Source organism: Apostichopus japonicus, chromosome 15, assembly GCF_037975245.1.
Source record: "Apostichopus japonicus isolate 1M-3 chromosome 15, ASM3797524v1, whole genome shotgun sequence".
Taxonomy (NCBI): domain Eukaryota; kingdom Metazoa; phylum Echinodermata; class Holothuroidea; order Aspidochirotida; family Stichopodidae; genus Apostichopus; species Apostichopus japonicus.
In genome coordinates this window covers 16,137,290-16,165,181 of record NC_092575.1, presented here as the reverse complement: position 1 = coordinate 16,165,181, position 27,892 = coordinate 16,137,290, and the positions used below count along the sequence as shown (strand labels likewise).

General features: G+C 35.4%; 1 protein-coding gene across 1 annotated transcript in view; it reads left to right on the top strand.

Moving 5' to 3' along the window:
* LOC139980494 (ras-like protein family member 10A) overlaps window positions 1–17,811 on the top strand; it is a 59,363-nt gene extending 41,552 nt beyond the window's left edge. The window contains exon 3 of the mRNA XM_071992147.1: window positions 14,907–17,811. Coding sequence (XP_071848248.1) covers window positions 15,821–16,573 — 753 coding nt within the window. The 5' untranslated portion in view covers window positions 14,907–15,820 and the 3' untranslated portion in view covers window positions 16,574–17,811. The remainder of the gene's footprint in view (window positions 1–14,906) is intronic.
* Window positions 17,812–27,892: the final 10,081 nt, after the last annotated feature.

Here is a 27,892-nt window from a genome sequence, read left to right as displayed (position 1 = left end):
GTCAGTACATACAGCTATGGTCAATACCCACAGCACAGTGTATAAACGATACAGCGATGAACATCTCAGGTCCAGCTAAAGATATCAAGGTATCACGTTTCATTACTGTCTGTCTTTTTTAGCGACACGAACAAACATCACTTGCAAGCAACAGAAAGTTAACTTTTTCAGATGGCTGCATGCTGTTTGGGACAAATCTTCAATGCCTTTAAGGAGTAACTAACACATACCCTAAAACGTTAAATTGATTACCCGGAGTTTACAAACAGTTTTATATGAATAGGGAGGGCTCCAGAAATAAATATTTAATTGATTTTTGGTTTTTAAAAATGTTTTTTAATGATACTGATATAATTATGAATGTAATTAAACAAACACCTAGTTGCCAAAAAAACTTTGTTGTATGATTTTTCGAGCATGTTATTTTAATGTTTACTTTAATGTTCCTACATTTCACTGCACTCACTATGTTGAAGGTTTATTTAATTAAGCAATTAATTAAGCTAATATTATTTATTGTGCACAATATTCCATAATTTGTTCCATGAAAAGCAAGTAACCTGATTATTATAAAGTCAGTAACTGTAGAAAATTCCATTTGAGAATATCCTTTCCTCATTATTCCCCCCCCCCATTTTTTTTAAATTTTAGTGATGTAATGAGTCAAAACTGTTTTCAATTTTTTAGTCGACTCTCGAGTGACATTTCTTTTTCAGCTAGAGGCCGACATTAAAGGATTCACATGAGATAATTTATAAAACTTTAAAATTTGATTGAAATCCCAATCAAAATCACTATATATGATTACTATCAGAAAGTTAAGAAATAATTGAGGGTGGTATAATAGTCACATGTACTGTTTTTGCATACAAATTTGCTTTATATGAATGCCATATCATGAAATCGTGAATGCAGTATATAATAGTTCATGTTTATCTAATAGCCATTATGAAGTTTGTGCCATTCTGTTAACTGCTTGTAGTATGTTGTTTTGTGTGTGCTGGATAATGACTTTCAGCAATCGCCAATCTATATCATTGAAACACAAAGTATTAAATGTTCACCGCACTGATATATAGTTTGACCATTCCTAATATTTTATAAATAACCTGCTGAAAAGTTGTCATATGTTTTCCCCATTTTGAAATCATTCTAAGAAAATTGTTGCTACTATACATTAATGATTCACAACTGGAAAAAAGGCAATGTACCAGATCCATTGTACTATCGTCGTGTTTCCATCATATCCCTTTTGTAAAGGCAGGATCGTATAGTTACTATATCCTTTACAGTGGAAAATTTAAAGTTCAGTGAGATCGGGAGATGGGATCAGCTGGGTATATAACCACTCAATTTACAGCTGTGTTGTCAATGAATTCCAGGGTATTACCACCTGGTGGTGACATACAAAGAATTTAAAGTGCTTTCTGTTACAGTGGTGTTGCCAGACATTTGAATCTTGGTTGGTGATATGTCTATTTGTGAATTCCTTCTCGGGGGAGGGGTTCCCCAGGCCACCCATTGGCGACACCACTGATCTGTTCTCAGCTCACCTAATCCTTTCCAAAAAATTAAAGAACATTTTAGATCCAGGCCCAATTCAAGCAGAAATTTGACAGATTAATATTGAACTGAAAATATGTCACTGTTATGTAAAGTATCTTTATAATTTGAACGTTTGTTGCAAAGATAACATGTTTTGTTGAACATCCCTCAGAATATTGTAGTTTTGATTTCTGTTTTTTTTTAATATATTAAAAATTATATAAGAATATATAAGTGGGTTAGTGGGAATAAAATTACTGTTCGGTGGATATTGACAATTATATTTCTTGATGGAATACCATTTTTAATGTACTTTGTGTGTGACTGTCACAATGATTTTCTGGTCTTTATAGCCTAACATGATTGGATGTGAAGGTGAAGTCACTCCATGAAGTAGCACCTTTCAGTAAATTCCCCTGCATTAACAGATCATTGAATGTTGTCTTGATGACCTTAACTGCATCTTTATTGAAGAATTCCAGCACTTAGCCAACACGGAGGATCTATAGAAAAGCCTGTTCAATCCAGAATTTGCAATTTATAAAATTGACAGTATAGCTGTGATGTGTAATAATTCAGTCTAAAGGACCGACTGTTCAGTCTGATATCAGTCTTATAGACTGAAAGTATTCAATCTTATTAAGACTGGTGCTGCAATAAATCAGTCTAAACTGCTGACTGTTCAGTCTAAAGTGGTTTGATTTTCAGTCTATTAGACTGAAGAGTATTTAGTCTAATTAAGACTGACCTTCAGTCTTTACATTTCAGACTGGAATTCAGTCTAAGTAGTCTGATCCCTTATCCCATCCATCATTAGACTGAAATTTCAGTCGATTAGACTGAAATTTCAGTCTCTCATTTTAAGAGAGCAGGTTGATAATACGGATGGCTTAATTATACAAAGACGTGTGCTGTTTATGTATATATTGCTGAGATGTACACTCAGTCTGTGAAGTGTACAACATGCAGGTTTAATTGTCTAATGCTTTTAAATCCTTACAGACACAACCTAGACAAGTAAGAATTGGAGAACAGTCAAGTTATATAAATGGTGTATTAATAATATTTTGTTAATACATAAATACCTTAATGATATTTTAAAAATGTATGTAAGCGCCGAAACCCTTAATCACGCTTTTTTTTTTAAAGGAAGTGATAGGGACATTACTCATGGATGTCGGGAGGAAGGGGGGGGGGGTGGTTAAACTAAGCGCAGTTTCTAGAGTAGTTATATTTTGGTGTTTATTGTTTACCTCCATCCACATGTACCGACCACCACCTAAACTTGGGCTCTTTTTCTGGTGATTCTACTTAGTTATGATGTAACCAATAAACTAAATGTGCGTTTAATTTCATATCTTCAGTTTGTATGACAGTTAAATTTGGTTGCACTCAAAAATAAATCCTTTATTGGCTCTTCTCTCTCCCAATTTATACACACACCAAGAAATTAATCTCTACCCTGCAGTTTTCAGCAGAAATGTAAATGCACTGTCAAGCATCGCCGAGAGACTCGTGCATCCAGGGCAGTGATATGTCATTTCTCGTATATGTAAGATATACTTACGAATGAATATAGCTTGAAAATGCATTATTTATAGAATTCAATTATGTATAAGTTGTAAACTTGACTTTTAAATTCAGCATATCACTGACTAAACACACTGGCCCCGCTGTATTAGAACAACCACGAACCATCTTGTATTGACTGAACCGAAATATTTCTCGGTAATTTATGCATGACGTCACCACTGTTATGGGTCTCTTAAGAGTTTTTAGGATAAATGTGTCTAAATTGATGATATTTTATTTTCACTTTTCTGTTAAAGAAACGTCAACTCGTTACATTAACAGATTTTCTTTACGTTTTTCTCTACTTGTTTCAAATTCACTTTTTTTCTTAAGTTAATGTTAAGATCATTTTTATAATCTTCTTTAACTGCTTAGCAGAGATGTGTTAATTGGTGAATTCTATAATATAAGAATGTCAACTCTAAAGATATGTAAAAAATCACACCAAAGTATCCAAATAAAATGAACGATGAAGTATGCAAGCTCCCTAAAGCAACATAACTGTAAATAGACCATAAAAATCTGGCCCACAGATTTTCAAATGACAACAAAAGCCGTCAAATTACTTAAATTTTGACAGAATTACGCAACTAACATTTATTAATAGGGAGGTTCCCATCGCGCAACACTATAAACTTACTACAGACTTTCGTTCTATTAACTCGGTATTTAACTGTAAACGTATAAGATGGCATATTAAACATATTTTGTCAATATAAATTAAATAACGAAAATGGCTGCATTGCCACTCTGTGCTGAACCTCGCTATACTGCATGGAAGGCCGTTCTTTTCCTGCTATCGTTCCTCGCATCGTTTGCTATTCCAGAATTGTTTGGGAATTCTCTTTTTATTTTGAACGAGCTCGAGAGAAGAAGAAGAAGAAGATAACAACACCTCTCTCCTCCGGATATTAAGTCATACGCGGTTTCTCACTTTTACTCTTTAATCCAGATGCAAGGCCAGACGACGTATCCCCTGGTTAAGTAAATCAAAGACAAAACAGACAAAATTCTTATCTAAAAAAAGGAAGAAAATCTTCCAGAATTTTGCCCGAGAAACTATAGTGATTCGATTACGGGGAATATTCAAGCGTATTTCATATACCTTAATAGAAAAAATTCAAGTAAATATATAAGAGAAAGAAATCTCTTTATTCCATGATAGTTTCACGGAATAAAGAGAAAAAAGACAATTCACTTGAGGCACTGGGTCAAATTTGATCTTAGTAGCTGTCAGGTGTATCAGCATGTTTATGATTAAAGATGTGGAGAGAAAGAAGAAGAAGAAAGAAGAAAGGAAAATACACAAGAGATTTAGATGAAGAATAGGGTAGAGTCGTAAGTGGGATATGATAATACATTCCTTAAACGCATGCAGATAATATATACAGTTGAAAGCCGAAAGATTTTCAAATTTATCTGCATGCATATGTATATATCTAGAGCTATGCATACATATACACACACACGCACACACACATATATATATATATATATGCGTGTGTGTGTGTGTGTGTATATATGTGTGTGTGTGTATATATATATATATATATCATACATACACACACAAATATATATATATATATATATATACAAACATATATATATATAGGCCTATATATGTATATATATATCTATATATATACATATATTTATATTTTATATATATTGATATATATATATATATAAATATATATATATATATATATATATATATATATATATATATATATATATATATATATATATATTATCCGTCTGTTCCAGTCACGAGGAAGCTCTTCACTCAAGTCCTCGCTCTAAAACCGTATCACTTCTTCATCTGATTAAACATCATAAAAGTCGTGGAATGACCTAAATAATAAATTCATTTTGACATATCTATACATATTTATACATACCACTTGAGCTCGAGCAATATATTCTTTTGGTAGAGAAATTGTTCATTATCAAATCAAGGCATGCAGTTTGCCTGTTGTAATGCAGTAATTGACGTCGTGATTTTTGCAGCCTGATACGTCACTATGGCAACTAATGGATAATGCTCTCTATAGAATTGTATAAAAATCAGACAATCGGATGGAATTCAATCAAAAGTTTAATAACTTTTTACCGGTGTAGCTCATGGAAACACATTCATTTGGTTAAGCAAAATACTGCTCATAGACAGTTTCAATCTCACGGTGGCCCACTTCCTGTTTTTAGTCAATTCGTCTGTAACTGTATGTTACAATATACCACCATACAAGGCTATTTTCAATTTTTAATTTAGGTTTGAAGATAATCGTTCTCGTGCATCATGTGTATATTAAGGGCACAATGCGTGTATGCATGTTCATGTAAGCCTATACTTATATACACAATATCATACGAATGACGAGGGAGAGATACGGGATTTCCATACCAAGCACAAGGTGTATACCCGTCCCACACTGAATGTATAACCGTATGTTCTCCATCGTTATTGGATTTGTTTAGTCTTTTAGGGTTATCTGTTTTTAAGATTTTTACCTCTTTCTTTGATTAACATGGTTTCTTAATTTTCGTTAAGTTTTATACCTTTACTCTTTCAAGTTTGTACAGCGCCATAGCTTATGTTTTAACATATATATGTGCGCTTTAGAAATGTTTAAATAGGCCTAATAATAATAATAATAATAATATGTGTATACTGGTTGGTGGACGCCAAAGGTCATAGTTTTAGTTTAGCTTATATAAGAAACAGTTGACTGGAATCCTCCATACACATTTTTCTTTTTTAATGACAAACGCGCGAGGACACTGGGAACAATGGGACATTGGGGACACTGGGAACAATGTGGACGTTGGGGACAATGGGGACATTGGGGACAATGATTAAAACTTCCGCATACTTACGACATGAAGGCATGAAGACATCTTAACTTTTTACGTAATGTATAAGTTTAAAATTATTTTAAAAAGATAAAATTAGAGTTCATGTTCAAAATGTTACATAGAGTAAACCACTACCAAGTCTCTTTGATGTGTTTAACAAAACAAAATTTGGCTCATCCGTCGCTGATAAATGTCCTCATAAAGAACTAAATGGTCAATCAGTGCGTGAATGATCAATTTAATGTCCCATTATGGGATTATAAAATGAACTACTTCTTTAAGTGTGTTTTTTTTTTTAATGTAGAAAAGCTTTTATATATAACCTTGAAAATTTACACAAATGTTAGAAAGTATGTCACTCGCTTCTATGACTGTATTGTTTCGTAAAACTCACTTTAAAATCTCTGCAATGAACTCTGTCTTCAATCTAAAAATTAACAAAAGAGAAACATCGCTCAAGCGATAAATTTCAATCTTATATGTTCCATTGTTTCTTATTTCTTAACTTGGTTAGTTAAACTTCCCAATCAGTTGATTTTCAAATAAATAATGACTTCAGTTTTGCGGGATAAAAAACTGAGAAGTGAAATATAGACAGTGTGATGGGTAGCTCATATCGTGACGTCATTTGGATAAGAGATTATAATACGATAACATTTTGCACAGCGTTATTAATATCGTTCCATACAAAACGTCTTCATAGCGTTAAGAGCTGACTAAAGTATTGTATTCACCTAAACGTAAGATTTTCTGTGTTCCTTTAACATCATGGTTTAATAGTGTAACAGTCAAAACGAATTTTCCCAATGATTTTTTTGTTGTTAAGTAAATTGATCAAGTCATTGTGAAGGTCCATTAGTGTAAAACCAACGACAATACAAGACGAAAACTGTAATTTTGCGAAATGTACTTGGCAAGACTATTTTTTATTATCGAGAAATATAAATATAAATATATATGTGTATGTATATGATGTACATAAAGGTTTTTTTATCACGCAAGTATCTTGTACCTACAGGTTGCTATGGAAATAAAATATACAAGGCTAAACTTTCTATTCTCATCCCTTAAAATAATGTAAATTTGGCCTTATGATAATTTAACAACAAAAAACACCTAGAGGATAAGACTTGTCTGGCATGCTAAAACACGCTTCACTTGTTATAATGTTCGGCTTGCATATAATTCCTCGTACATGTGCATTTGTTTTTACACAGGGTGACACAAAATCTCCCTTACACACAAGGCCTCTCACTTCAAGTATTCCGCATCCGAGTGTATTTTTGCTTGGAGCAAACAATTGTAGGAACAGAGGGACATACGGCTATCATTTGAGGGGTGAAACCTCAAAATTTAGCTAAAACTCACCGATAAACTTGAATCCCCATTCTGTGCATTCCATGCCGTATTACAAATTCCAGTTTTCAACAAACGCAGCCCCTAAAGTCATTTCAGACAAATTAGTGAACGGTTTGTATTCTCATCCTTATCTTTATCCCCTCTTAATGTAATTTATTTAACCAAGCCATGAAGTAAAGTTTGAAAGTTATAATTATAAGAAGAAAACTGTAAAGAGAGGTAACCCCACAATATAACTGGCATCCAGCATTATATCGTTCTAATTTTAAGGACAAGCATGAGCTTTGAACCATTAAACTTTGTTGTGCACATATGCACCATGAATTAATTGTTAATATTATGTGCTTGATATGACTATTATCGACTGATTAATAGAAGCTGAGCCAAAAAATAAATAAATAAAACAAAGAGAGAGAGGGGGCCCAACAGTAAGTCTAATTCGTCCTTATCGCTTCAGTTTAAGCTAAATATAACTATTTAAAGGTTATTCACATTTTAATTTTATGTTTTTATCGTTGAAGTATCTTTTCAATCCAAAGTAGTTATTATAGTAATTGTATTATTCGGTGAGGAAGGATGCTCCAAGACCCCCTTCTTCCTCCCCTATATGGGGGAAACGGCATCTTCAGGGTCACACTAGCCCCTTTATACAATCCTGGATCTGCCTCTGTATAATCCAAATTAATTGTAGATTACTCTAGGTAGAAAAAAGAGGAGAGCAAAACCAATATAATAAAAAATAAAATCAGACACGAATGTTAGTTTAGATTATTACATCTTCTGAGAAGAACTTGTAGCAAACAAGTGTGTTGTCATAGAAACAAGTTGACAATATCTAAATTAAACAAAACTCACTATTTTCTCCCCCAACCCCAACCCCATTCCGTCCCGTCTTATTTTTGTACCGAGTCGATACCTTTTCCTGAACTTTTGTTGTTGATATTTTGATGACAGAATTGCTACCTGATCTACGCCTCTCTTTCCCCCTCCCCTCTTTTTTTATCAAATAATGTTTGACCAAAGTAAAATTTGGTAGCCATTTTTCTCTTCGATAACACGTTCCACTGCAGTTGAATTTGACAAGAAAGTAGAAGAATGCAGCGTCGGTTACAAATTGACATTAACTGCAATTGACGCCCACTGTTTTAATCGATCCCAGTAGACGCACATAAAAGAGTTTATCAACCGACAGGATCTCTTCTCACTTGTTGAGTTTCTATACTGACTATCTGACTTGTGAAAGAAAATTAAGAAGAAGAAGAAGAAGAAGGAAAAAGACAAGAAAGAACGAAGACAGACAGACTGACGGACGGACGGACAGACAGATAAAAGGAGAGAAGAAAACTCTATTAGAGAAATAAAATAGAGGCAGGAAAGGAAAACAATTGATGAAATGTTTGACTTGATATCATGTTAGGGCAAACAAGAAGAGGCTTTTACAGTCAGGAATAAAACAGGAATGTAAGTCTTTAAAATAACTGCACTATTCGACTGTAGACTTAATGGAATGTAAAGCTGTAAATGAAAGGGAAAAAACTTTCAGAATTGACAGTCAAAAGATTATGTAGAACACTTAAAACGTTAAATGGTTTTTAACAGGAAAGGTTTTCTTCAAGGAATGACTTTTGACTTCGGCTATTTTCTGTTTGACAAGGAGAGGTTTTAAAACAACTAGTACTTTTAAGAAGAAAATAAAATCTGTTTAGGGGAGGGTGAAAGACAGAAAGAAAGAGTAGCTGCATTTGTTGAAAGCATTGCAAAAGGTGTTGCTGTACTATAGGATTGGATTTAGAATTACTTATCTATGTTGATTTTGTCATACTAATACGTATACGTATACGTTATACCTAGGCCTCAAATACGTATACGTCCAAGTACGATAGTAAACATTTCCGTCAGGGTACAGGGTAATGTGGCCAACGCACTTCCATGTAATTGTAGTTCAAATGTAATTACAACTTAATGTTCAATGTATATTACTGTTCGGCGTAATTAAAGTTATAAAAACTAATGTGAGTACAAGTATATGGAAACATATAGAAACATTACTGATGTGATGTGTGGTCATTTGTGATGTAAGTCTGACGTCATAAGATGGGACGATCTGTTTATCAGCTTACGCACAAAAATGGAAATTAAAAAAAGAGAGAGTGCAGGCTTACTTTCTATTCGGACATTTTCGAAAAATCCCTGATATTTTCAATGTGGTTGGTTGTGTCATGATAGAGATAATAAGTATTTTAATGTGCTATTATACAAAGGAATAGCCGTCTACGAATCGTACCATTGAAAATTTAAAGCCATTTTCTGGAGTTTAAAATCCTTTAAGCACACAAAGTTATACACATTCTTATACCACTATAACATAGCTATACAAGTGGTGTACATGGTGTAAGTAATATGGATTACTGTAAAACTAACAGGCTAAATGCGTTTCACTATGTATTCGTGTATGAAACAACCAGTCAGTGCAAGGTTTGTACTCACGTGATGCACTTTTTCTACTTTTTTTGCAACGCGTTGTCGACGTTTGACAACGCGCAACATAGTGCACGAGAACACGTCCAAAAAACATTAAAATATGACGGCGCGCTCTCGAACTTTCGACGCGCTATCGAACTTTCGACGACGCGTGACAAACAGCTGCAATGATTGCTTCTTTCAAGTACACTTTATTAGACAGCGGTTATGTCCCTGTTGGCTTACCATCAACACATATCTAGATGTAGTCTACAATGTGTAGTATCATTGTCACCACAGAGATATGTATATATTAGTTATGCAGTAAAGGAGAAAATTCATGTGATGCGACCGCTGGAACGTTTCTCAAATTCTCTAAACTGTATCTTGGCTAGCCTACAGTCATAAATTGATCGAAGGTTTACGAATGCTCCAAGATGTAAAATGTAAATGTAATAATGTAATATTATATATTAACCCTTTCAAGATTTCATGCTATAGTTTTAAAAATAATAAATGGAAGTCTCTCTACATATATTTATATTTTAAGATTTGTACGCTTGTACGCATGTTGCAAGAAATTGATGCGAGTTTTACGTTCCCATATTGTTTAATTCGAGACCAGAAAAAACCCATAGGATACGGTATAAAAAATCATCAAATTATTGATTCAACGTACTTGATATGACATGGAATTGACCCCAGATTGGATTGTCTCGGTATATGAAAAGTTTTCTTCTCTATAATTATTATAGATACATATATATATTATTTGAGACATGAATGGTTTTCTTTATGAGGAGTGACTACACGGTGGAAATAAATCTCCCATGCATCCTGTATGATGCGCTCAGATTTTTTTTTGGTAATTTATGGAGAAAGCCGTCGACAGTCGAGCGAAGGAATGAACATATTACGATGCCGAATCGTAAGATGAACAATTTCATATTATATACAAGTAAAACTATAATCTAATGTTACAAAACCCAGAAAAGTGACTTTAGTGATACGCGTGAAGGTTTAGTCGGAATTACTCGTTGTTGATTTATAATGTTAGAAAGATCATATTCTCAACCTGGGAAAATTAGCGGCAAATTTTTGTGAAAGTAGGAATTAGAAAAGGGAAGAGAATTTTTATTCCCCCCAACCTCAAAAAAAAAAACTGTTATAGGATATGTTAAAATCTCATAGATTGTTAAATGTTGAGTAGTGCATGGTGACGTATATTATGGACAAGTGAAACCTTATCTTGAAATATTCTTATCAGAATTGTTCGTACATTCTTTCCAAACTAATCGGAAAATCTTCTGCCAAATTAATTTCAAATATTTTGAATTTGAAATTACCCACTATATCTGTACTTTTTCTTCTCAAACATTGTTCTTTCTGGTGCTTTATCACCGATCTAACTGACAACCAGCCCCCCCCCCCCTCCCCAAAGCCTACGTCCAAAGCCTACAGTCATATATTTCATGTAGATAAAATCTGCCAGCGAGAACAGGAATAAAAACTATTATCAAACTGCCCTGAAGGTTGTCTTCGGTTCTTTTTACTTTTATTTTATTATTATCTCTACTTCTATCACACTCTTACCTAACGTTTTTTTTCTTCGTTTTACATCACATCGTGTCCTCGTGAGACCAAAGAAAGAAGAGGGATTTAAAAGAGGAAATAATGGGAATGATCCTACATGAGTCTTATACCAAATTAACCTTAATTAGCGATTAGATTAAATAATTTATCCATTTCAACTAGTGTAAACATCTTGTAGTATACAGGGTGTACTAAATACGTTGTGTTGTCTCATCGAGAACTGTATCCCACACCGCCACCCACCCACCCCACCCCCACTCCACCCCACCCCACCCCCACTCCACCCCTGACTGTAAACTACTTCCATCGAAGTTTCTTGTTATCAAACAAACACAAAACAAAAACTACAAGAAGAAAAGTGCATGAAAACTTAAATGTAAATTGTTGGTGCTTTTATAGTTCCGCGGATATTATTATGGATTAAGAACATTTAAGGGAAAATTTGGCCCCTTTTTTTGCCCACTGTGAGATACTTGGAAACCTTTTATATATGGACATAAAAAAAGAAACGAAGGGAGTTTTAGATTCCTTTTGATTAACTCCAGGGACGATCCTCATCTAGACTGCAGTTTGACTTAATTTCAGGTGAAGAATTTTTTGACATGTATGGTGAAAGAAGATGCGGTCAGTTAACATTTTCATCACATAGCGCTGAAGAAAGGAAGAGCGAGGGGCCTAGCTAAGCGTTAACCGGCAGCTGCTCTCTGTAACTTTTTTATTTTTTTATTTCGGGAAAAAGTAAATTTGTGCAATGTGGTATACGTCGATCCACTTAAAATACATTGTTTGCTATTTTTCTTTTCTTGCTATACTTTATAGGGAGGGGCGTGTTGCAGGCTATAGTTAGAGACAGTCCAAATGAATTTTCATACGAGAAATCGATAGTATAATGTAAATATTACATATGGTTTGGGACAGAACGAAAAGAGAAACGGGTTAATGCTACAGTAAAAATATATTCTCTGCCTTATAATTTGCTGTATGTATATATGTATGTATTTAAATCCTCCTGCAAGCAGGAACTCGCGAAGAAGCCATCACTGGCTAATCAAAGCCGCAAGCTGACCGAAGTCAGTCTCTTACATTCATATTTCAATTCCATGATTATGAATTGTCAATTGTCAACAACTCTGTAACTGGACGACATACATTAATCTTGGAGTGACTCGAACCGGGGACCTTATGATTGAAAGGCACCTGCGTCAACCACTGAGCTAACACTCCCTTAGCTAACACTCATTGTTTCTCGTTTATTCAGTGTTTCACTAACATCCATTTCAAATTGATTGCTTTATACTCTTCAACAGAATAATTTATACATGAAAAGGTTTCTGAAGCATGTGTCTGTGGAAAACGCTATGCGACTCAAATGTATATTGTTCAAATAATGTAGGTTAATTACAAGAAAACACGGGTATTATAAAGATACACAACGAGAGTTGAATAATGTTTGCGTCAAACCACCTACTCCAATAGTTTTGATATTGCCTGCATGAGACATGCGTGCAATTTTATTATCAATAGTATAAGCAGTGGTAATAATGTCTCACTTTTTAAACCAACTATACTAAAATTCCAAAATTATGATAAATCCGAATTTACCAGTTGTACGTAAATTTATAATATAGGAAAAATGTCTTTCCTAAACTTTCCAAAATTGGACGGAATTCATATTATATTTTAAGAATTACCGTAGAGAAGAGTTCTAGAAGACCACATTTCTAGTTATTAACCATTGTCAGTGACGTGGCCAAGGGAATGGGACATTGGAGAACCTCCCCACCTCCTACCCCGCCCCCCGAAATATATCGTGCCCCTGGTGCCTCAGCCAGTGACAACATGTATTGACAGATCGGTTCCTCCCGCCCCCCCACCCATTTTCTTCGTGCTATAAACGTTTAACGCTGAGCGTTAATACACAGATAAATGTTGCAGATACCCAATCAAGGCCTCATCAGTACTTAACTCTTCATTATTGAGATCTATTTATTAGCCGCAATACGAGGCTCATCAATAAGTTGGCGGGAACTTCCCTACAATGCTATCAAGATGTATATACACCCGTGGAAATTATTTTGTTGTTTGATAATAGCTGGCTCTCGAGACTCAGCTGTTCTGCTAGTAGAAGCAGTACACGGATTGAATCATATGCCTTTTAACGCAACTAACCACATTTCTGAAGGGTTTATAGTAATTTTGAAATTTTTTGTAAACGTGTTTGTCTGTACAGAGATCAGATTAACTTATAACCTAATTGTTTCAATAATACAACAAAGATGCATTTCTCTACATATGAGGGATAAAAATACCATCAAATTAGGAGTAGAGATATTTGTAAATATGTTCGGATTGTTCGATTAATGAAGCTAGGTCAATTTTGATTTAATTTTGATAGTTATGTTCAAAAAGGATATAATCTAACCATCATGGTGTAATTTGTAGGCATTTCAATTCCAAACAATGTCATCTTTGAGATATGATCATATGGTGCTCGCATACGAATGTAAATGATTTACACAAACAAATAATAATAATAACAATATTTGTTTATTTGGTCTTCAAAATATAAAGACAATTATTTAAAATAAAACTGCCTGAATGTTTCAAGATATGTCCAAATTTATGACATTTAGTTCTATAAGTATACTACTGTGGGTGAATGCTGAAACCGTTACCAATCTAAGATCGGAACAATTTAGACAGCTTCAACGAATCACATTTTACGGATAATTCCTGGATAAAACTACTTTTTTTTACAATTTATTGTGCATCTTTGATAAATTAAGAACAATATTTTAAGAAAAAGTGAAACATATGGCACATGTACCATGATGATATCACAGATTACCTACTGAGACACACTTCCAGGATTTAGGAAAAGTATATATCTGGTTAAAACAGTAGATACTATAATTAACACATCTAGAATTAGAGGGGGGAAAGGGGGGGGGGTATTGCGATGGGTTTCACCTAAAGAGGTAAAACAAAATTCTCTTCAATAGAAGTAAGTGTTACATTGTCTGCGACTAGAATATCCCTTTAAGTAATTCACGTGTGGATCCTTGTCATCTCTACACATATCCACCGAAATTAAATTCAGTTTCAAGTTTCCGTCGGTTATCAACTGATGTAATACTATAACTATTTAGATGGTTGTATATGTATTTCAATAATTAACTCCCAACCCCCCCCCCCCAAAAAAAATCCCTGAGATATAAATATATTTACAAAAAGGGTGCTTACATTATGACAATATTATACAAATTAGCAAAATTATCATGACTTGTGAAAATGGAAGATGAGTATTTACATTAATGGTATAATGTTACAAAATTAGAAAAAAATAAAATAATAAAAATTGCTTTTGTTATGATCATCAAATATATCATAATGTTTATTCTCTACACTATTTCTCTCTCTCTCTATTTCATCTTTTCGTCAACATACCATCTACCTCAGATTTCACTATAAATACTGGTTTTTTCACCTTTTTTTCCATCTCTCCCTTTCTCTCCTTTCAGGCACTTAGTGTTAATGAACACTGGTATCGAATGAACCGTTCTGTTTTGTAGAGAGAGACACGGAGAGAGGGAGAGACAGATCGAGGTGAAGGAGGAAAAAGACGAATTTTTATTTGGAAGTTGATTGAATACACTTGACGGTGATCTGAGAAAGTTGGTCAACGTATTCCACGGATCAGGGACTCGCTGAAGTACCTTTGACGTGCAGACGCGGTCTGATGCAAGGACGTTTTCACCAACCGTATTTGTTTCAGTCTTAATAGGATGCAAAGCATGATAAAAGTAAACATACAATAAGCCAACATAAAAAAGGGGGAAAAACCCGGAAAACAGTCAAAAAAAGAATAAAGGGGAAGAAAGCTGAATTTCATCTTAAAGCTAATTAGCATGATATCCTATTTAATCTGCTGGGATTCCAGGATATTACTAAAATCCATGTTTTTGTTTGGCTTTTGTCCCGAGATCTCGTGATATTTGGCTATGTAGAGCTCTATGCTTTGCGAACCTTACCCACCATGTCTGTAATAAAATATATCGTAGAGATTTAGATAAGATTTTGCTTCGAGAGTAGAAATCTTGCTTTAAATCCTGTTTATAATGTGTATACAAAACCACAGAATATATAAGTCGGTGTGATGGCGGTGAAGATCAAGGACGCATTTGCCATTTGAATTAACTGCTTTTGATTTATTTTTTAATGCATAATGAAGGAAATCTCCTCCATTTTGAAAAGTTGAGCAATTTTTACATACATATTTATGACATTATTGTGGATTTGATATTCAAATGAAGACAATTTTTAATTTATAAAAGACTCTCTTGTACGATTCGTAAACTAAAGAGTAATAAGTGCAGTTTTCAGAGCGTTTGAATAACAAAGGTGATAGAATCCTCCTGTTTATGACGTCACAGGTATGAAAGGTCAGAGAAACTCGGTAGAGACGTCTTCATCCCAGGAGGAGGGCAGCAGTTTATATTCTATAAAATGTCGTTCTAATAATATGGAGCAGTTAGATATCGTTTTCCTAGGAGCACCAGAATGCGGTAAAACTTCCATCATCAGACAATTTATCAATGGAAGTTTCAATGCAAAGTACATACCGACCAAGCAAGCATCACTTTACACGTCCGCATTTGTCTATCAAAACCAACTCTACGAGATGAATATTATCGATATACCATCGACGCCATTTTGTCCGCCGGACGGAGCGAAAAAGCCGAGGTTTGGGACGCCGTCTGCCAATCATTTTTCTTGGGAAGATTTACAAGCCTACGCTGCGGCTATCAGTGGCGCTTCGGTCTTGGTGTTTGTGTACGACATTACCTCATCGGAAAGTTTCCAATTTGTGACTGACCTACGAGAACAAATTCTAGAATGTTTTGATCCGGACGCCACGGCGGTAGAATTACCAATGATGGTTGTTGCTGGCAACAAGCATGATTTGCATAAATTTTCACGACTGGCAAGACGACATATATCTCACATGGTGCGAAAAACATGGAAGTGTTCTTACCTGGAGTGTTCTGCTCTATTTAACTGGCATATCGGATCAATATTTCACGAAGCAGTCCGGTTAGTCAAAGAAGGACCGGCCCGTGAAGGGTCTAACAGTCACTATAGACTTCCCATAAGGGCTTGGAAACAATGCAGTTGCAATATTCTATAACAATAATAATATATAGTTAACAATAAATAATAATAATCATAAAACTTTTATAACAATGACTGTAACATTCATAACTGACTACGAAAGAAGAAAATTTTCATTAATTGTTGGGATATGAGTATGTGTAACTATAATGATGATCAAGTTACAGGACACCCCCGTAGCCAGTTGGGACAATTTCTGCTGATGCTAATACCACTCAATACTGTCCTTCCATGCCATGCTTCAAAGCACACGTAGTTGCAGTACAAACAGTTCCTACCCCTATCTCTGACATAGAAACATGATATTCATACTGATCATACTGTCAGTACAAGTGCTTTGTAGCATGACATGAAAGTACAGTTTATAATAATAATATAAAAATAATACTGTTCCAAGCATGGTGCTACCCGTAATACTAAACAAGGTGTATAATATGGCTTCTCATCAGCCAGTTATCAACCTCTAAATCAACAGAAAATGACTGTGTCCCACAAGTTTAAGTTGTTATCTTTTCTTAAGTTTCATCTACAGACCTTCAGAGTCCTGATTTCATCCTTGTGTGGTCGTGTTTTGGTGGATTAAAGAAACACATTATGTTTTCAAATATTCAATATTTCTTTAGCCGTCGTGTAGTCATGCACGATATAACAAATATTGTTTCAAATGCAACAGAAAAGGCGCCGATGGAATGTTCTCATTCGGATAAACTTACATGCCGACTTATATAGTCTTTATGTTGCATCATTTTGTTTTCCATTGGATAGAAATAGGCAAATTCATCTCCAACATAAAAAAATAGTAGATTCGTATGAAATGTTCCAAATTTGCTTTTCTTTATAGTATAAAATCTGTGAATGATTATTTTTATTAAATATTTTTTTGCCGAAATGTGATTTTTAATTTCTTTCATGAAATAATATCTGCTACTGAATAATGTGAAATTCAAGTAAAACGTGGAAAATAATTTGACCAAATTGAACAGTTATCGGAGAATTGTCTTTTTTTTTTAATGTATATTCACCGAAAGCCTTACAACTTGTCGACATTAATTTTTCTTATTTGAAACACCCTCGACATTTTCTTATTTTCTGGCTAAAAATATCATCAGAAGAAGTAAATCAATTTTGGATCCTTCATGTTATTCTACAGATAGATGGAAAATATTACAAACTTATCGAATATTTGCTTGAAACGCTTAGATTTTGTATGAAGGAAGTGAGAATGGAAATAAAACAATTTTATATGTCGTGAATTTAAAATGGTATTTCTTTTGTTATTATTATTTTTTATTATTATCTTCTTTCATGTGGTTTGTGCTACTGATGTGACAAGAAAGTTACATATCACCGATTTTCGAATTGCCGCCACGTGATTCGCAGGCTGCCCACGATCGCGCGGGTGTCGTCTCTCCTCCGTCAACCACCCCCTTCCATCCCCAGCCCCCTCCCTCTCCGTTTCCCAGCTGTCCAAGTGTCTGATGTTAAATGAAGTAATTTCGACCACATGAGCAATACAGACTATTAAACTTCTATTAAAAATTAGGTTTTAATCGGCGAACATGGCTCAAAAAGGTACAATACGCTCAGTGGTTAACGCCGGTGCCTTTCAATCATAAGGTTCCGAGTTCGAGTCACTCCAAGATTAATGTTACAGAGTTGTTGACAATTGACAATTCATAATCATGGACGTTAAATATGAATATGAGAGACTGAATTCGGCCAGCTTGCGGCTGTGATAAGCCGATGAGGCTTCTTCGCGAGTTCCTGCTTGCAGGGTAATCTAAAATACATACATATATACATACATACATATTCACATACATATTCACATACATCCATAAAAGATAGCCAGAGATTCCCAGTCAACCATTCATACCATTTATCGAAAAAATGAAGAAAAATGTTCCCCAAAAGAGTTATGGGTGACAACCTGACAATCTACCGTACATTTCTTTCAGCTGTTATTGATCATGTGACCAAGAACATGAATATTCTCTACCATTGTAAGGATTTATTGCTTGTCATCTATGACATCATCAATAAATCTGTGACGTCAGTGGTCATGAATCCTTCAAGATTTTAGTAAGAATTGATTGCCAAGTGCAAGTTCAATTATAAAGTTCCTATACTTTATAGTATTCCCTTATTGTTTGATGACTATTGCATGTAGAATTTGGTTAAATAATTCGAATAACATATTTATTTTCACATTTTCTTCTTATGGTGTACAATATATAAAAAGAAAAGATTGGAAAAGGATGAAATATTTGGCCAGAACGGATTTCGACAAACTGATATCAGAAGTATACAAGTGCTGTGCTTTATGTACCGATAAGATCCCAACCCTTCATTGGTTCCAATCCATACATGACCCCCCTTTGTTTCCCGAGAAAGGGGGAGAGGGGAGCTGCGACAATCCAAAACCCCAGTTTCCTTCTTCATAGCCCAGACAGAGAAGCTCGTCTTAATATTATATATAATTTGTAAAAGACAAAGATTTATAGAATCAACTATTATATATTTCCAACATGACCTAAATTTACTTAATAAAATATATACCCCCATTAGCTTATTAATCTAACAGTTTTTTTCATGATATTGTTTTTCTTCAAAGAATCATTTCTATCCCCGCAACAATGGCAAGATACAGAAGAATATACTATACTATGCTAAAACAAACAAAACATTTACTAAATGACAATCACCTGTTTGCCCTGCAACGTATTTTATTTTTAACTAAATTTTACCCCACCAAAAACGACAAAACCAGGTTAGGCTTTGACGGACAACTTCTCTGAAAGAGCTTCAATCATTTGGGACACGAAAATAGTTACGAAAATGTTGTTTTTCCTCTCTCTTCTTACAATTTGCGTCAAAGTCTCTTGGCCATCCAAATGTGATAAACTTTGCTCTCATTATGTCAGCCTTTTGCTATTTTAATGTTTTTATATCAAATTTCTTGTGTCCTATATTATTTCGCCTAAAAGACTTTTGTAGTTCACTTCAACGGGAAACGTGTCAAGAATTTTCGCTTGAATGATAACTACATTACAGATAGCATTAAATGTTCACATAATTTCATGGCCTTTTCTTCCCATTATGCATAAGCTTTTATTACCAAATACGTCAATCTAATGTAGTGTTTGCCCTTATACTTCTTACTTTACATTCATATTGAGCACAATTGTATAGCTTAAGTTAAGCAACGATTTTAAAACTGAATTAGAAATTAGGAAGGTTTTTTTTTTTTTTTTTTTTTACGATGTCTCTGAATAGTATGTGTTATACATTTGGGAGTGTGTGCGTATATGTTTGTTTGCTTATTATGCGAAATATGCTTTAGTCTATAAAGACAGAAAAACAACACTTTGCCTTATCTATATTTGAAACGGCAATGAGTTGAAAAATCTAGAAACAGTTGAAAAGGGAAAACTTCCAGCTTAGACTGGGATTCGAACACGGGCCTCTCGCTCTGTATGCTGTCGCTCTGACCAATGCGGGAAAATTCTGTTTAATATAGACTGCATATCAAGCTATGTCATATTATAGGGTTAACCTCAATTAAGTGACACTTTATCGTCACACATAAATAACGACTGCTTTTAATTGCAACAAACAGAATAGATAGTATCAATATGATTAAGTTTCGTCAAATGATATACTAATTAAAAATAATAACTAAACAATAATATAATTAATATTAGATAGGCCTATATCACTTTTTTTTACAATACCTTGAATGGTACAATGAAATTAAAAGTGTTGTCCCATCCTCCTGACTTTTGACACAAAAGTTCCTCAGCTAGAGCTAACAAATCCTCCTGACCTTTGACATACAGGTACCTCGGCTATGTGGGCTAACAAACTGTCTGGTGAAACATACTTGTCTTGTTTTGTTATCCACAGAATGTGATGGACGTTTATATAACCAAATATTTTGTAACTGTGTTAAAGTTTCTTACCAGTTAGATAGACTATATCATAGCAATCAACATGTGATGATATTATGCAATTCGAGGTCATTGAAGAAAGTATAAGGTGAAGAACATGTTTCGATTCTTCCTTTTTGTTTTTATTTTTCTGTTTGTGTTTTTCATCATTTAATGACGCACAGAACATTCACATCATCAAACATGTGACAACATTTTAAAGGGGGTGGGGGGATGGGGAGGAGGAGGGAGATGGGGAAGGCGAATATTACACTCATAGGTTGCCCACTTTTGTAAATATTACAACACAGATCTTTTCGTACTCTTTAACTTGTGGGTGTTTTTGTGGGTGTTTAGCAAAGGTACATGAGGTGGTGTTGGTGGTGGGGGAGGGGTAGGCGAGGGTGAACCCCACGGTCGCAAGTCGGATAACGCGCCAATGACATCAAATGCTGCACTAATGTACATGATGAGGACGTATGGCAAGCCGTTTTACTTTTTATTCGATATTTGATGATATCATCAAATATTTGGTGATATCAGCAAATAATTGTTGATATCATCAAATCATTTGATGATATCATCAAATAATTGCTGATATCAACAATTATTTGCTGATATCACCAAATAATTGTTGATATCAGCAATTCATTTGCTGATATCACCAATTCATTTGCTGATATCACCAATTCATTTGTTGATATCATCAAATAATTGCTGATATCAACAAATAATTGCTGATATCAACAAATATTTGCAGATATCAACAAATATTTGCTGATATCAGCAAATGAATTGGTGATATCAGCAAATCATTTGCTGATATCAACAATTCCGACATATCACTAATTAATTAGTGATATGTGGAACCGAATTGGTGATATCATTAAATGATTTGGTGATATCATTAAATGATTTGCTGATATCAGCAATTGAATTGGCGATATGTTGGAATTGATGATATCACCAATTCATTTGCTGATATCAACAATTCATTTGCTGATATCAGTAATTCAAGCGTATCGAACCAACGTCTACAAAAAGGAATTAGAAACGAGCGCCATCAACAGGCATTCTTTTTGCGCTGTTTGGCTGGTAGCGGGCACCAAAAGGCGTCTGGTGCGCGATTAAATTCAGCCTTGGTAATAGCGATCAACGGGAGGGGGAAAGGGGACTAAGTTACACAGTACTATTACTGCCACTGGGAGAGGTACCGTCGCTACTCATGCTCTTGTGACAGGGAGGACAAACGTTGGACAAGCACCGAGTAGGCCAGGCCTATAAACCTATGAAAAATAATACCGGGGTGGTTAAGTAGTTTATTATGAAATACCAAAATGTAAAAAGTATACCCTGGTCGGCGACAGAAACAGGCTGGGAAACGTGTCCATTAGACTGGCTCCCCGATGGTGGCTGCAACCAGGGGCGGCGATTTGTTTCAAATATTGGGCGGGGGACTTTAACTTGGGTGCAGACGCGTAACAATCCCCCCCCCCCCCAAATAAAAATTGTTCGCGCACTTCGTTATTTTGTATCTATATATATATATGTATGTATACATATATATATATATATACATACAGGCGTGTATCCAGGATTTTCTAACCCGGGGGGGGGGGGCGCGATCGAATTACTATCTAGGCGGAGCGACACCATTGGTTGGCGCGCAGCATACAAGAAAATTTCTGGTTTTGATAGCCCCCCAGATCACAGGAAATGGCACTTCTCGGGCTTGAAAATGATCAACAAGTTGTACACTTTGGCCTGAGAATCAAGTTTTCCCAATAGTTTTTCATCCATAACCTTTTTCAAGATTGTCACCAGTCACACATCATGTTCGACCTCATCGCTTCTTCTGTGGATCATTGCTTTGGAAGGTAATACGACGTAACGGCCTATACAATACCCGTCAGCCCCACTTTTCAAGGTTTTAAGCCCATTATTTGTTCAGAATTTGAATAATAAATTCACTTCAAAACATATCCATAAATGTTGCACAAAATTTCATCTATGGTCAACAATAAAGAAAAACCCCCTCAACCCCTAACAGACCGGTCAAAATGGCACGAGTAGAGGGCAGTATGATGAAGAATGTTGGTCAGGGAATTTTCGAAAATTCAGACACAGTTAATTTATTGGTGCATGTACAAATATTAAAACCTCTTATAACGGCTACTATAACACTTCGATATCGCTAAAAAAGACAACAAATATCTTCGCCCCCACCCCCCTCCTTGGCTACGTGCCTGCGGTTAGAATTCTTGTAGGAAACAGGCCAAATGGAAACCCAGTGAACCCATATCGATGTGGATCATATATATGATTGTACTTACTTACACTCATACACAAGAGATGTACAGACATTATGATAATAATCATGAGTGACAACATGCTATACGGTCACAGGTCACAGAAACGACCACGAAGAGTCATTTACCTCAGGCAGCATGTGTTGGATGAAGTTTTAGCCACCGCCAAATAGGATTTGGATAAATAATCTCACGCATTATTTTCTATTTATAGCCACACAAAAAAACTATGCCACCAAATATTTGGGGGGGGGGATATTAGATACTACATCCCCCACCTAAAATATGTCCCCCCCCCCATGATCGCCGCTCATGGCTGCAACGTTCCGTCTGGCTGTGCCTGTGCGTCTGCGATGGAAAGGAGCTGATTGAGCACAGCTGCTATTGAATTGAACCTGTGCTCATCGATGCTCGCGTTAATCCGTTCTAAATTGCTCTTTGCTTGACGTTCTTTCGCTTCAGAAGCATTCTCATTGCCAGTTAAGAGCCTCTCTACTTCGCCCAAAATCCGAGAACTTCTGTCAATAACGATCTGTGCTTCATCAAGTTTACCGCAATCGCCAAGGTGAAAGTAACGCTACCCGTACCCTGTTGTCTCGTCACTGTCATTTGCATGTACTGCTTAGTACACTGACATCGTGTGCGCATGCTTGTAAGACGGGCTGTCACGGTTGAATTACTGATATCATCGTCACGGTTGAATTACTGATATCAGCAAATGATTTGTTGATATCATCAAATGAATTGGTGATATCAACAAATGAATTGGTGATATCAACAAAAGCATGCATTAGTGATATGTACGGTTCATTTGCTGATATCATTAAATCAATTACTGATATCACCAATTGATTTGTTGATATCAGCAAATGAATTAGTGATATGTTGGAATTGTTGATATCATCAAATGATTTGCTGATATCACCAATTATTTGATGATATCAGCAAATAATTGTTGATATCATCAAATGATTTGCTGATATCATCAAATGATTTGCTGATATCACCAATTCATTTGCTGATATCACCAAATAATTGCTGATATCTGCAAATATTTGTTGATATCAGCAATTATTTGTTGATATCAGCAATTATTTGATGATATCAACAAATGAATTGGTGATATCAGCAAATGAATTGGTGATATCAGCAAATGAATTGCTGATATCAACAATTATTTGGTGATATCAGCAAATAATTGATGATATCAGCAATTATTTGATGATATCATCAAATGATTTGATGATATCAACAATTATTTGCTGATATCACCAAATATTTGATGATATCATCAAATATCGAATAAAAAGTAAAACGGCTTGCCATAAGGACGCTCTCTGTTACACTCGTGTTCAAGAATTGTTATTCATACAACCGTTTCAGCATTGCATCACCTTTGCAAAATATGCCACCTGGTTCAAAATTAGCCATATGAACTGCGTTAATGTTTTTATTTTTTTACCTGAAATTAGTTTTCGATATTACTCAGATAGCATCGAATCGAGCTAAGACACCCATCACCTAAATGTATTCACTAAATGAAGATAAATCAACCGGAAAATACTAATAATTACAACCGATACTCAAATTTGTCGCCCAAGATAGTGTCTCATTTTAATTTTAGCCACAAGCGAAATCTTTCTAACAATTTGCAAGTTTATCATATGCATCTAAAGGGGAAGCACCATTATATATACCAGAGAGCAGGGCCATCACATGATTCCAAGGAGCAGCACTCTCATGTATACCAGAGAGCAGGGCCATCACATGATACCAAAGAGCAGCACTATCATATATACAACAGGGCAAAGCCATCATATGATACCAAGGAGCAGCACTTTCATAAATATCACAGGGCAGCGCCATCGCATGATACCAAGGAGCAGCACTATCATATATACCAGAGAGCAGCGCCATCACATGATACCAGAGAGCAGCACTATCATATATAACACGGAGAAGGTCAGCAAGTCGCCTCTCTCCTCTCTCTTCCCTCATCTCTGCCCGCATCTCTCCTCCCTCCTCCCTCCTCTCTCCTCTCTCCTCTCTCCTCTTCTCCTCTTCTCCTCTCTCCACTCTCCTCTCATCTCTCTTCTCTCTTCGCTCATCTCTACCCTCATCTCTCCTCCCTACTCCCTCCTCTCTCCTCTCTCCTCTCTCCTCTCTCCTCTCTCCTCTCTCCTCTCTCCTCTCTCCTCTCTCCTCTCTCCTCCCTCCTCTCTCCTCTCTCCTCTTCTCCTCTCCTCTCCTCTCTCCTCTCTCCTCTTCTCTTTTTAAATAATCTGGGTGATACTTCCTCAAGACGATATAAGGTATAACGTTGCTGTGATTATAAATATATATAGTTAGATATGGCTAATGCTTGAAACCCCTAGCGTGTTCCTCTGCAAAATAGTTTGCTAGAATCGAAGATAGGATAATGTTTCTCCATAATTGGCCAGAAATGCAAACATTGTTCAAAATTGCGTTCTCAAATAAGCTAATTAAAGTGCTTCATTCCATCGTTCTTTCTATGGTTATACCCGAATCAAGTGTTTAATTGGAGATCATGTCTTTGGGTGTCACTGCTTTGTTAATATTAATGGTACTACAGGCAGGTTTGAGTTGAGTTTTCTATCGGCAGTTACGTGTCGATACTAAATGCCACAATCATACCGTGTATTACAGCGTGAATGAGCAAGATATACTTCAAACACAGTGAAGAGATAAATTCGGATAGAGTTAAAAATTTACAATTTCTGCTTTGCATGTAAATAATTCAAACGTAATGTCAAGAATTGTTTGGACAAGAACACTTTTAGAATTGAATGTAATCATGAACCACTTATCAGTTGAAGTTCCTGGTGGGGGGGGGGGGGGGGGGTGACAGATCTAAAGAAAATCTACGCATCTGACATGGAAAGCAGAGTCGGGGATCTCGGACAGTTGAACAAGTTTAAAGTATCAGTAATTAACTTCCTCTTTTATCAAAGTAGCGATTACATATGAATTTCCCGTCTTTTCATGTGAGTTTACTGCGTTATTCCAAGCTATAGGTTGTATGACGTAGCACGTATAGTAGGTATAATTTGTACTAATTGTATCGCATATAAATGATGCGAAACAAGCCAATTTTGATGTTTAATTTTCATTTTACGGTGAATGATTTGCCTGACTTCACATCTGACTTCATATTACCATGGTTGTGAATTTTGAAAGTATACTTATTCTGTTTCAGCAATTAGTAGAGATTTGAGTAAACCTCGTTAACTCTAAAGCTTATAAAATCTGTTTCTAACCTGTTCTATATATCAATGCCTTTAACGTCACTCTGCGCATGTGCGAATCGAAGCTAACAAAACAGACTTTAAACAGCTCTAAGAAGAACTTCTACAGGACTTTGTATATATTTTTTCTGACAATTTAGATTCTAAGCAATATCTTTCTACCGTGTAGTTTATCACAAGTCATTCAAACATGAATCTAAATATTTCCAACCATCGCACCTTCAAATTTGTTTTGTCATTTCTTATGCATTCTATAAGTTCCTTTAGTATCCGAAAGGTACCCAAAATTTTTGCAATTCCCTTGACTTTACTTGTCAACTATATAAGAATACATTAAACATTTTTCCCCCACTTGTCTGACTGATTTCACGTCACGTGTTATATAGGCCTAGGCTTGGACTGATACATTCTGACACGTTTGGCGGACGTTAAATGTGAAGGAAATGCATATTTAACGCCTTCAGGTGTTATGTCGTAGCACGGCGCCAAACCAATCAAACACCTTGTAATCCATCCGATGAAGATGAACCACATCTATATATATACACGATATAGGTATAGGCTGACTGTAGGCTGATTGGTATATACGAGATAACAAAAACAAAAAACACAGTCAGCTGCAGACTGCTGACAAAATACAACTGGAAGGGATGTCTGTCTGCAAACTGTATTGGGTTAACTGTATGTTGAGTAATAGCTATAGGTTGAGACTTTTGAAATCTCATTAGAAATTCATGTTCTTCTCGATACAGAAGAGTAAAATGGTGTCGCTGTGTTGGCAACTTCCGCAAGATCGTATTTATAAAATCGATATATTAAGATGGTATTATTTATGTAGCCTATTTCTTGAAGTCAGCAGCGGATAAGACTTTCAACTGATTAGAGATACATTCGTATAGAATGTACTGTTTCTACGTCATGACGATATAATATATAGAAAAGGGTAAAACTGGTTGATATGTTGTATATAATCTATGATAGGGAACATCGCGAGTACTGTTTAGAGCAAATGTTTAAAAACAACTGAAGGTCTACGTCCCCTACCCCCCACCCCCTTCCCCCTCCCTCTCCCTCCCCAAGTCCCCTCCCGTCGTTTTAGAGTGATTGGTTTACATGATGCATATATTTATATACATATATAAATTATACATATATGATACATTATATTATATATGTATACGTTATATATGGTGATTAACGTGTCTTATTTCTAACAGCAAAAAGATTAAGCTAAAGGCTTTGTAGGCGTTTCAAACTGTCACGGCAAAAGATAAGGCTTGAACCGCGAAGTAAGTACTCTATCACATAATGGCTGTTTTTAAGTTTATAATTGACTTTAACTATCAAACTACTTCAAAATGTATAAAAATAGTTTGGGTGTTTTTTTTGTTCTTGTTTTTTTCAATTGTCAAATCGTTTATGTTATTTCAAGTGATAGAGTGATGTACCAAATACTCGTGTTAGGCTATATCCATTTTAATCAAGTAAGCCATCGAGTGGTCCTCTAGTGATTAAATTCCTCGAGCCGGCTGTAATGTCAAATGGTCACTGACGTCATCACAGGAAACCGTGGACCATCTTACGGGGAAACTACACACTCCATCGACATCTTAAGTTCATTAACATATAGGCTACGCTGTCAGTTCTAGAGAACATATATATATATATATATATTTATAATACGTAGGATTACCAACGTTGTAAAATGATATATGGATTGGAACCTGATTGGGTGAAGTAAGGCATTGATCAACGATCCACTCTTCACATAAGAACTTCTAAAAAAAGCCTAGTGTTATGTCCATGACTGATTTATATATTGTTCAAAACC